We start from the raw sequence: 11,906 nt of genomic DNA on the forward strand, positions 1-11,906 counted from the left end.
GGTGTGGCTTATTGCCCAGGGTGGCAAAGTCTTGGGGAAGCAACTCCCAACAGGTTTTTTTGATACTTATTTTACATGTCAGTTTAATAAAGAACAGAATTGGTATAAAGTGACTGTGACTGTCAGTAGTAATTTATGAAGTAATTTATTTTTTATTTTTTTGCAGCTTCAGAGTCAGTTTTGATTAAAGAGCTACTTCATTGTTTTTTAAGGAATCTGCATACCATTCTTCTAAGAATCACTACTGATTAAAGGTTAACTCAGATTTGCACACAGCTTGGTCACACAGATATTTTCACGGATAGCCCTGTGAATCCTATCTTCTAAATTTTGGAAAATGTTGAATGCTGAACTAATTCCACACTTTCTTCAAAGGTCTGTGAGCTGTGAGTTCAACACTGAGAGGACCTGCGGCAGATTGGGGATATGGCAGACATTTTGGAGCTGCGCACAGACGGAAACTCTCTCCTGAAGGCAGTGTGGCTCAAAAGATTACGACTCACCAGGCTCCTGTTGGAAGGAGGTGCATACATCAATGAAAGCAATGAACGTGGAGAGACGCCCCTCATGGTGGCCTGCATGTCGACACACTCCGACCAGCAAAGTGTGACAAAGTCGAAGCTTGTCAAATATCTGCTGGACAACCAAGCAGACCCAAACATACAGGACAAGGCGGGCAGGACAGCCCTAATGCATGCCTGCATCCATAAGGCCGGGCACGAGGTGGTGGATCATCTGCTAAGCAACGGCGCTGATCCCAGTCTGGAGGACAGGAGTGGGGCCTCGGCTCTGGTCTATGCCATCAATGCGGACGACAAGGAGACATTAAAGTTACTTTTGGATGCATGCAAAGCTAAAGGAAAGGAAGTAATCATCATCACTACAGACAAGTCACCATCCGGCACTAAAACTACCAAACAGTATCTAAATGTGCCGCCATCTCCAGAGTTGATCGAGAGGTCATCTCCAGAATACTGCGCCTCTCCCTCCGACGTCAACGTCACCGCATCTTCCACATCTGAGCAAGAGCAACAAAACACAGTCTTCAGTTTCCAGACAAAAATAAAAACTTCTGTCACAGCATCAAAGCTCACAAATGGACCCACATCTCCAACTCGCCGGCCTGCAAACCCGAAGCGAGCGCGTTTGCCTCAGCTGAAGCGGCTGCAATCAGAACCCTGGGGCCTGATTGCTCCCTCTGTCCTTGCTGCAGCTGCTGCACATGAGGAGAGTAAGAAAGCCAGCTCTGATGAAGATGTTGTTGTCGGGGTGAATGGACTCTCTCTGAATAAGCGATCCGCTTTGTCCCGGCAGAGCAGCATGGATGAGAAGGAAAGCCTTTTCCCACTGGTGGGGGACCAGCCGTGCAAAATGACAACCTCGTTATCAGTGCCGCCAACATCTAAGCCGTCATACGATAGATCTCTCGGACAGCACCAGCCGCTGGCTCGCCGCAGTACCGTGCCCACGGAGCAGGAGAACGGCAGCAGCTTCAGCAGTGGACAAGTCAGCCTCAGAGACACGTTGCACAGGAGACGTCTGGGAAATGATCACTATGACTCAGACTCGCAGCTGTACTCAGATTCTGCCATGTTAGACTCTCCTAAAGTCCCAGTGGAGCGAAGGAAGCTAAACACTTCTCCGCTCGCCATGCTCACCAGTTCTAGAGAATCTCTTGACAGCAATGCGAGCACGTCCTCTCCAAGCACGGCACGAAGGCGTCCGCCTGGCCTCCTGGAGAGGAGAGGCTCTGGCACACTACTATTGGACTACATCTCCCACACTAGGCCCGGCCAGTTGCCCCCTCTCAATGTTAACCCAAATCCACCCATTCCTGACATTGGGGCCAGTAACAAGCCCTCTTCACCCCTTCTAGCAGGTATTAAATCTATAGCCCCAGTAGCACCAAACACACCAAAGACAGGAGGTCTCAAGTCAAAGAAGAAACTTGTTAGAAGGCACTCTATGCAAGTGGAACAGATGAAACAGCTTTATGATTTTGAAGAGCCTCCACATTAGTTAGGTATGATGTTAATGCAGCAAATACTGTGGTAGTAGAAACAAAAGCACCCTATAATGGCAGGAAGTACATCCATAGGTTCAGCTGTGTGTACATACAGCTAACTAGATGTTGAATAATGTATAATTTAAAACAAATAAATCTACATGAATATATATTGAATCTAAGCAATATAGATAGATTTCTTTCCTGAGTTAAACCCAGATTAAGGATTATCTTTACAACATTCCCTGTGTATGTATTACTTTTGAATGTAAATGTGAATACATGATCATATAATTTGTGAGAAACATAGCAGGGTTCATTTTGTAGCCAGCAGGCCACTTGGGTAAACTTTCTGCATATGGAAATGATCATTTCTCTGGAAAAAGATACAGGAGAGATTCACTTCTCTGAGATGTAGCTTTGAATGGGATGAAACCTGACTGTTTGTAGCAATTTTGTAAAAAAGTGCCTTCAAGCGAAAGAAATAAAAAAAAGACAAATGAACAGATATATTTATTATATGAAGGCAATTCATTTATGTTCATGAATTTATAAGGATAGTCCTATTGAATTTTTGAAGTGATATTCTGTTAAAGGGATAGTAATTATTTTCTTACCTGAAGGTGATAATTCTCTTTGTCTTTATTAAGTACAAATCCAGATTATTAGATTCCATTGAAGTTCAATTGTAATCTCAAGAGAAGCCATGATCAAAGCAGGTGTCATTAAAGAACTCAAATCAATAGAATGTCATAGCAATTATATGCCAGTGACATTTTAGCAACTTTTAAGCTGTCATTAAGTTTGCATTGGGCAGTTATTTACAAACATGCTAATGTTAATTTACAAATAAATAATAATAATAATAATAATAATAATAAATCAAAGCTGGAGGTTGTGTGCCACAAATGGTCTTCCTTTGTGAAACACTTACGGCTAACGTGAAGAATTTCCAGTCGTTGTGGATATATTACAAAACTCTTGAGTAAAATAAATTTGTGATGAAAACCTAGGATTAAAATTAAACAATTGTATTATAAAAAATTAAATTAAAATTGTAATGCCTGACCAGATTTCCTGACCTTACTGAAGAAAAGCCTTCATAAAACATGATGCCACTGTATTTCAGAGTGAGAGCAGTGTGTTCAGGGTGATGTTTGTTAGTTTTCTACCACTCAGCGCTTTTTATATGGAAACAAGATGTCTAGTAAAAAAAAAAAAAAAAAAAAAACAATTCTTAAAAGGCTTTCTTTCCCCCATCTCTTCATTAGAGAGTTACTCTGGTCGGAATATATTAATTCCTATATTTTTAGCATGTGTTTCACACAGGAGGGTCATTGGTGGCGCACCACATATACTGCCTTCATTTTCCTTGTAAATAATCATTGACTTCTCTGTATATATCATTTCATTACAAACATGGTGACAGATTAAGGGTTATTAAATAGAGTTCTCATAAACTCTCATAATATTTTTGAGATTGGAGTTGTTTGTGACATTATGAATCTCAGCTTAGTTGACTTAGGATGAATTTTGACTTTATAAAGGTGTAGTAAAGACATTTACTGCTCAGCAGAACCTCACTTCAAAAATATTGAACTACCCTTTAGCAATGTCTACATTATTCATTTGACATAAAACAAAATAAAGACAAAGAATGAGTGAACATGATATTAATCAACATTATGCCTTATAGGCAAGACAGTAGGCTATAAAGTTTGACAATTTAATGCTCATAAAAAATGTCAACATTAGCAGTGTTAAAAAAAAAAAAGTCTCATGAAAGCTCATGTCTTAAATGTTTTTTTCATGTAAAAGCGGATAATATATAAGCTCCCAGTCCACGCAGACACTGGTGAAATGTCATTTAATGACAATTTAAGGATCGTGCAGCTTCCATGTAACTTATCTGTGAAGCAGTGCTACTTTTTAAACAGAGAAAACACAACATAGCTGAATAGATAGTATTTTTGCAAGTAGTTTGTTGTACATTCTAAATAAATGTCTATCAAACGTGAATTACTGTGTTTTGCTTGCCGACTTTATTTGTTAAAAGTCACGCTGTTGCTCGCCAGAAAGACTGCCGGTGCATTATCGGGGTGGCTTTGCGATGCGTTTAGTGCCGTGAAGAGCCATCGCCACCGTCATGTGCGTCACTCGGACTGTGTCAGACCCACCATGGAGGCGCTCAGATCCCACAGCTTCTTGGCAGCTTCATCATCACGTCCCTGAGGGGCGGTAGCTTTACGGGCACAGTCGCTGCAGTAATCAGGGAAGGAATTGGATGTTAAACACATGACTTGATTCACACAAGTACGCATGAGTAAGTTAATCATTCGGCAATAAATGAAAGTAGCTGGCAACCAAGCGGTAATTTACAGGGTAACAAGGCAATATTTGTCCAAGATAATGATGGTCATTCAGCCACCTCTTGGTAAAGAGACGTTGTAAATTTAATAAGTAAATTTATCATTGTCTGCAGGATAGTTTTTTCTTTCCTCCTCACAATCCAAGATCCAGTCAATATTTTCTTTGTGTTTCCTCCATTAAGAAGATCATTGAGTTTATTAGATTTATAGACAGTGGGGATCAAAACAAGTTAATGAGGAGTTGGGGCCCTTTTAAATTTGCAAAGAGAAAGATGGAGACAAATACTTAATTACTAAACAGCCATTAATGAACAGCAAGAGTGTTAAGTTTAATTAATAAAAGCAAATGCCTATTGTATAGTAGAAATAGTGGTTATTATATTATATGTTATTACATTTTATTGCATTGCTGAAGTATTTTTACCACACGACTACTAGTATCAGTGCAGTTACTGGGCCTTATGCGATAGACGAACACAAAGCAGTGAAGAGGAATGAATAATGCCTAATATTTTTTAGTAATATAATTGTGGCATGGATACGTATTTCCTCCTCCTCACTCAGTACTTTGTAGAATCACCTTCCACTGCAAATACAGCAGCTTGTCTTTTTAGCAAGTCTACAAGGTTTTCAATACTTGTCAGTTTAGGTCATGGGTCTGCAAACTTTACATCCAAAGAGCCATTTTGCACTCAGTCCAGCTAGAGTTGCAGACTCATGGTTTAGGTGAATAGGCGGTCTGCAGTTGCGCCAAGCTCTTTCCACATTAAACTCCACTGACCTGTTTGTAGCATACTTTGATTTTTATGGAACTGTTTTTAACTGATGTTCTCTAACAAAGCTAAGAAATTCACCAAACGGCTGCATTTATATCGAGACTAAATTACTCACAGGTGAACTCTAGTTAGTGATAATTTGACCTTTAAAGGGAACTGGTTGAACTGGGTTTTATTAAAGGGTAGAAGAGTAAAACAGATACAGGAACACTTATTTTCTTTTTATTATTATTATTAAAAACAAAAACTGTACTACATTAGTTACATAAAATCTGAATAAAACACCTTAAATTGAAGTGTTAAATAGTTAACATAATGCGTTTTGAAAAGGAATACTTTTCATAAATTCTATATATCATATGCTATGTTTGCATATGAACTAATATGGTAAACTGGCCTTAGAAAGGCAAGAAATTGAGAAATCACTTTTAAAATTGTATCTTCCTTACTTAGTCTTTTTTTTCCTTTACATTGATGTTGATGCACCTACTTCTACAATATCTGCATATTGTGAAAGAGCTTTTCTTTATAGGTACTTATCAACCACCTCTGTAATGTGCTTCACCTTTACACGTTCTTTAAATGCGTTGCAGATAATTGCTTTGGTTTTCCAGCCCACAGCTATGCTCTCATCAACTCAGCAAGCAGTTATTTTGTGCTAAGCTGCTAAGAAAGCTCTGCTGCACCCATTGTACATGGCCTAGAAAGCACAGCTTGGATGACAGACAATGTCACCACATTTGATGGTGATCATAAAGCAGCAACCTGAAAAGGTGCAAATATCCCTCGGGAGTCAGCAGAGAGCAAAACAGAGTTAAAAGCAGCATGAATGCTGAGTGAAATTCATCATGACAAGGCTCCTAATTCTTAATGAAGGTTATTGCTGCTGTTTGCTGTGCTTGATTAAAAGCACTGCTGATCAGGACATTTGGCAGACCGAAAACTTTACAACTGATCAAATTCTAAAGCAAGTACTTTTTTTTAGATATCTTAGTGAATTTATTTGAGGTTTTATTGAATTTTCAATAAACATAATATAAAAACACATAAAGCACATAAAAACACATATCCAGATGAAATTTTTAATGTTAGATTGTAACGATCTCGATCGTACTTACTTCAAGATGATGCAAAAAGCACCACTAATAGCATAAAATAAGACCAGTCAGTCAGCAAAATCAGTCTTGTTCTGATGCTGAATTGAATTCACATTATTTGATAAATTGCCATTAAATCAGACACTGCAATATTGGTACTGATAGTTGAACTAAAGATGATGAGTGACTGACCTGTAGTACAATCCACTCTCATTTTCCAGGCTTTTCTCCACTGCACAGTAGATAGTGGTTTGTGCGCCCTCTGTGGGATTCTTAATGAAGAAGCTGAATGGTTTGTATAACACTTTCTTCCACAGGGGTATGGTGGGCATGAAGTGTCGGGCAAGCTCGGTGCGAATAACTCCAGGGTGGAGGCTGTACGTTGTTACTCCAGTACCTAAATAAAGACACAATGTAAGACTTGATGACCTCGATGCATTTACCCTTGTAAAGAAGCCTGGAAAAACTTAAAATCAATCTTAAACTACATATTTTATACCTCACACTCATAACTATTATTCAGAGGGCGAACAAAACAAGATTTTGTTAATTTACTGGACCAAAAACAGGTCCAATAAAATAAATGTCAATTAAATATTTGTGTTATTTTATTATTATTTTTTTAAGTTAGCATTACATGACTTCCCTGTTATATAATTCTGATATGATACAGAGGCAAATTTCTCTTAATATTCAATATTGGAGAGCCAAGAAGCTTTAAGCACAACATAGGTATGTTGTGTCTATCTTCTTAAGTTAGAGGGTGGCTACAGACAGCTGAAAGATATAACTTTTTTTTATTTATTCTTTTTTTTTTTTTTTTTTTTTTTTACAAATAAAGGTGCAAATTAAGTACAGAAAGCTTTTCCGTAAACCAGGGTATTGTCCTGGGGCCATTAACAACAGATCAACAAGTTAAAACATTTATATGGAATTTTATGGACGGATGGTGTTGAGCTTTTCACATTTTCTTACTTTTTTATTCATTGTAAGTTAAATCAGTTTAGAAGACTGCTGCCATAAATGCAATAAAACACATTTCAAATCACTGATGTTCGTTTACAGCCGTCTGTGAGGAAAGATGGAGTAAATCCTTTAATGTTCCAGGGTTTTAAACAGTTTATGTTCTGGGGCACACATGAAAACATCCACATCCTCTTTGGAATTCTTTATAGATTTTAAATTAAGAGACAAGGTGCTGCGACTGCTGTTGCTCTTTGTGATGTGGTTAATAGTTACCTGGGATGTGTCTGTCAGGTTTTATCTATTTAACAGCTGTTAATGTAAATATTAAGTTTTAGAGGGTAAACTCTGTTAAATTATCGTAATCTAGATCCATGGACTCTTTATCCAGACCCCAGCACTCTCTTCAAAGTTCACAAAAAAAAACAAAAAGGGAGAGAAACTGACAAATGGAAATGGGACGACTATGAGTTCCAAGTGAACAATGTAGGTCTCATTTGGAATGCAGATTAGCAGTTTATGTTGGTCTTTTTAACTTAGAAAACTGACAGTACAGTGGGTGCTCTTTGATGCGATTGGCCAATTGCATCAAAGAGCAACTAAATAAACGATAATAATAATAATAATAATAATAATGTAGCATTTCTTGCTACTTAATAGAAAAAGTAAAATTTGGATTTATAGTGAGATGATATTACAGGATTATATTATAGGAATTTATTTTATAGATTTTAAACCATCTTTGCAATATATGTTGATATCTGTATGCTGGAACAAGAATCTGAAAATACATTATTGTTAAAGTAATTCGAAAAAGAGCTTAGTACCTTGTAACCTTTTACTCAGCTCCCTTGTAAAGAGGATATTGGCGAGTTTACTTTGAGAGTAACTTCTCCAAGGATTATAGTTTTTCTCTTGATTTATATCATCAAAGTTGATTTGGCCTGTGAAACAAAGACAGGACATTCTTGTTTAAAGAACAGCAAAGACGTAAGACATAAAAGAACCATTGAAAGATTTCACAGCAGAGCAAATAGGAGAAAAGAACTTCACCTCTTTCATGTGCTAAACTGGAAACATTGACAATGCGGCTTGGTGCTGACTGCTTTAGGAGATCCAAGAGGCAGTTTGTCAGAAGGAAATGGCCAAGATGATTCACACCAAACTGCATATCAAACCCATCTTCAGTTTTCCATTGTGGGCAGCTCATAATCCCTAAAGATAAGAACATTGGTTTATTTACTTAACCACAGAAACATCTGACAGCTGTTGAACATGAAACACCCATGATCAAGATTCAGGTCTGAGCCGTTAGCCACCTGCATTATTGATGAGAACATCCAGACGCTTTTCACTTGCTGAAATGTCTTTTGCGAGCAGACGCACCGACTGCAGGGAAGCCAAGTCCAACTTTTTGACAACAACGTTGTCATTTCCACTCGTCTTTTTAACGTACTCTGCAGCATTGTTAGCTCTGTCCATGTCTCTGCAGGCCAGGATTACCCTCGCACCTGTCACACAAAAGCACAAGCCGTAGGATTAAACAGAACCGTGTCTTTCTCACAATATTTAACACCAAGGTGAAATATTAACCTCTTCTGGCCAGGTCAACGGCGGTCTCTTTGCCGATTCCAGTGTTGGCTCCGGTGATCAGGACGGTCTTTCCATCTAAGCGGGCCTTGCTGCGACACACACCACCGGCCATCCATTTCTTAAATCCAAACAAACCCACTCCTGTGGAAAAAATGTCCAGATAGTTACCAAAATAAATCTAAAACCTATCCGTTAGTGCTTCCTTCAAAAATTAAATGTGTACATAATGAAGATTACTAAGCCATTTTTTTATGAAAACAAGTCCTCTAATCTCTAATGGAAAAACTGAACAGTCTGACCATAATAACTATTGTTACACTTGGAGGAAAAAAGTAGAAAATTTAAAGCCTGAAAAGGAAACAGTAACTGAGAAATACAAGGGTGGCAGCAATATTAACAAGCAATTGGCTTGTTAAAGAAAACATAAAAAAGTAATAGTAGTAATATAAACAGCCCCAGAAATTAATTGTGTCATCCAAATAGAGAGTGACCCTAAATTATACCCCAAATTATTTCTGAATTAAAGTTCTGAATTTAAACCTAAGAGAGAAGATGTTTAAAATGTGCTTTTCTCTCATTATGGCACTAAGTGAATACATTTTTTTTAGGTAATCATAAGTAACCTAAAACAAGAGGAACTTAGACTGATTTAATGTCAGAGTGAGGAAAAAATGTTGTGTATCTTTCTTGCAAAAATATATGGAAATTTATATTTAAGTTTTGCACATTTACAGTCAACTTCTTAGTCGTATAGTTAGCATTCTGCTCTATTGGGTCTCTCGTTTAAGGCAAAGTTTTTGTTCATTAAAACTCCATAATAACCGCTCGTGTCACTGGCCGACTCGCGCGCCGGCTGACTGTCAAGGAACGTACCAGCTGTTAAACGACGTCCTCGAAGTGTAGTTAGTAATTTTTGTTAACCTTGTGTGCCATGTTTCCATCCATCAGATAATTATCATGATAAAAATCGAATGCAGTTTTCCCATGTGGCTCTGCACGGTTCGGAAATTCGTTTATTTCAATAAATATATTTTTGGAGCAGAGCCAAGTTACTAAAACATTATAGATGCAATACACGACTTAATGTTATTCATAAGTAAGTGGTTTATTTAAAACAAATTTTAAACAAAGACTCGGGACGCCAATACATTACCTGTAAGTGTGACCACAGCAATAGTTTTAGGGTACTCTAGCAAAAATGACCTTGTAGCGGTAATGACCTCCATTGCTTTAATATCGCTGTACTCCAATGGATGTAAAAGGAATAGCAGACTCTGTTCAAGTCCGTTCAGCAAACCAGCACCAGAAAAGCAGGTTAAACAACTTGTTACAACAAAGCTCGCCCGCCACCCACAGATACGTAATACAAAGAGGAAGTACCGCCCACTGCCACAATGCAATAAAGAGGAAGCTCATTGGCTGTCCATGTCAACGCGCCTGAAAAACAACGACAGCGTAAGCTTTATGAGGATACATATAAAAAGTCCTAAATAATTTTGATGATCCGTTGTTGAGATGTAGTCGTCGACTTAGGTCTATAAAAAAGGGGTCATTGTGCCTAACCTAATGTATAATAATATTAAGTATCGTTATTTATTTATTTATTTATCTGTTTGTTTGTTTGCTTACAATATCACAAGAACTGTCTAATTTTGTGGGCAAACTACGTGAAATCCCAAATTTGTTCATTCGTTATTGAAATGTAACTAAGTGTTAAGGTGTAGGCTATAGAGAAGCAGATGTCTGATTCATTTATGCCATTCAATTTGATTGTATGATTTGCTCTGAAGTTATATGCAATAACTTCAGAGTCTAGGTATTACTTTTTACTACTCTGTTAGTCTTCCAACAGCCTGTTTCACAAATTAATCACTAACAATTTTGCAATCAACATTTTCCCCACTAAGCTAACGTCTACAGTATATATAAAAAACAAACAAAAAAATTAAAACATGTTAATAAAAAAAAAACTTCAATGGCCGTTGATCTTATAGTAAAACCATATTTCAGCAACCCTTTCCCATGAATAGTAGTAATAAAATATCCCTGAAAATTAATAAATAAACAGTAGCAATAGATCACTGTCAAAGTATCAGTCATCCCATTATGAAGCATTGCTTGTAAACGTTTAGTGACATTTTGCTATCCCACTGGTGTATTGAGGAAAAAGAAAATATAGTGAAAGATAAATTGAAAAGATTACATCCCATGCAGCAATTTATTTTGCAAGGTAAGGTCAAGAGCAGCACACATTAAAGTGAATGTTGTGAATTTGAGCCAGTAGAGGTCAGTGCAGGCTCAACAACAGATTAGCAGTGCTTCTCTGTGGACCCCAGCAGATGGAGCATCTGCATCATCTCCAACTTCCAGACAATTAGAATTTTTTTTTTTTTTTATTTATTTTTTTTTTTTATAGAAATTTTATTCTCAGCAGTCCAGTATGTTGAATTTGTTTTGATGCCAATTATGGTACATAGCATGAAAGGATGTTCTTAATTCCAACTAGTACAAAGGGTTAGTTCCTGCGATTGTTTTAGTAGACAATAGCTGAAACCCACCAGTAAGAACAGTAGTAATAGCATTCGCCTACACTCTTAAATTCAACAAGTCTGCTGAAAGCCTCAGCTAAAACATTTGCACCGTGCATACAGATATGAGAAAAAAAAAAAAAAACACCGTGTCCTATCAAAAAGTCATGTCCTCCTCTGAACTTCAGAGCTCTGTGGAGTTTTCTGATATGAGTCTGGACGTGGGTTAAACACCTGACCTTGGGGTTAATAGTTTGACATCTGAGAAAATCTGGCGGAGTGTGAGCAGACATGTTAACTGACTGAGTCTTCAAGGACTATTGTCGAACATAAAGGATTATGCAATTGTCGCTGACCCCTACCTCCCTATTTTGTCATTACAGTCTCTCATTAAAGAGAGACAATCTGGGCACTTCCAGTTTTACTAGAAAACAACAGGTTTTGATATCTCCAGTCAGACATAGGCAGATTTAAATCTCTGAATTTTAATTTTATTTTTCAAATCACTACAACTTCTATTCTCCCAGAGTGCGTCAGAGGTGACCCGACTGCTGGCACTCAACCAAACCTGTCAT

The 11,906-nt window shown here is 37.6% G+C and overlaps 2 protein-coding genes across 2 annotated transcripts; one reads left to right on the plus strand and one right to left on the minus strand.

Moving 5' to 3' along the window:
* Window positions 1-426: 426 nt before the first annotated feature.
* On the plus strand, window positions 427-2,019 carry ankrd34c (ankyrin repeat domain 34C). The gene has a single exon (XM_088006270.1). It carries the CDS (start codon window positions 427-429, stop codon window positions 2,017-2,019), a length of 1,593 nt encoding a protein of 530 aa, XP_087862396.1.
* Window positions 2,020-2,500: 481 nt separating this feature from the next.
* On the minus strand, window positions 2,501-10,169 carry LOC106921436 (retinol dehydrogenase 11-like). The gene is made up of 7 exons (XM_014993142.2): window positions 9,957-10,169; window positions 8,804-8,944; window positions 8,530-8,721; window positions 8,264-8,425; window positions 8,038-8,154; window positions 6,440-6,644; window positions 2,501-4,264 (listed from the first exon to the last, which is right to left on the minus strand). The coding sequence occupies exons 1-7, from the start codon at window positions 10,027-10,029 to the stop codon at window positions 4,159-4,161; spliced, it is 996 nt and encodes a 331-aa protein (XP_014848628.2). The 5' UTR covers window positions 10,030-10,169; the 3' UTR covers window positions 2,501-4,158.
* Between the last annotated feature and the right edge of the window lie 1,737 nt (window positions 10,170-11,906).

The sequence above is a fragment of the Poecilia mexicana genome, unplaced genomic scaffold, assembly GCF_051168715.1.
Source record: "Poecilia mexicana isolate PSO_F unplaced genomic scaffold, ASM5116871v1 scaffold_6, whole genome shotgun sequence".
Taxonomy (NCBI): Eukaryota; Metazoa; Chordata; class Actinopteri; order Cyprinodontiformes; family Poeciliidae; genus Poecilia; species Poecilia mexicana.

Bases quoted from the DNA above. Each gene is read 5' to 3' on its own strand.
- LOC106921436 (XM_014993142.2), bottom strand. From the start codon at position 10,029: ATGGAGGTCATTACCGCTACAAGGTCATTTTTGCTAGAGTACCCTAAA. The intron at 8,722-8,803 runs GTTAATATTTCA...TTTGTGTGACAG, and splicing joins CGTTGACCTGGCCAGAAGAG to GTGCGAGGGTAATCCTGGCC. The intron at 4,265-6,439 runs GTCAGTCACTCA...TGATTACTGCAG, and splicing joins GAGAGTGGATTGTACTACAG to CGACTGTGCCCGTAAAGCTA.
- ankrd34c (XM_088006270.1), top strand. From the start codon at position 427: ATGGCAGACATTTTGGAGCTGCGCACAGACGGAAACTCTCTCCTGAAG.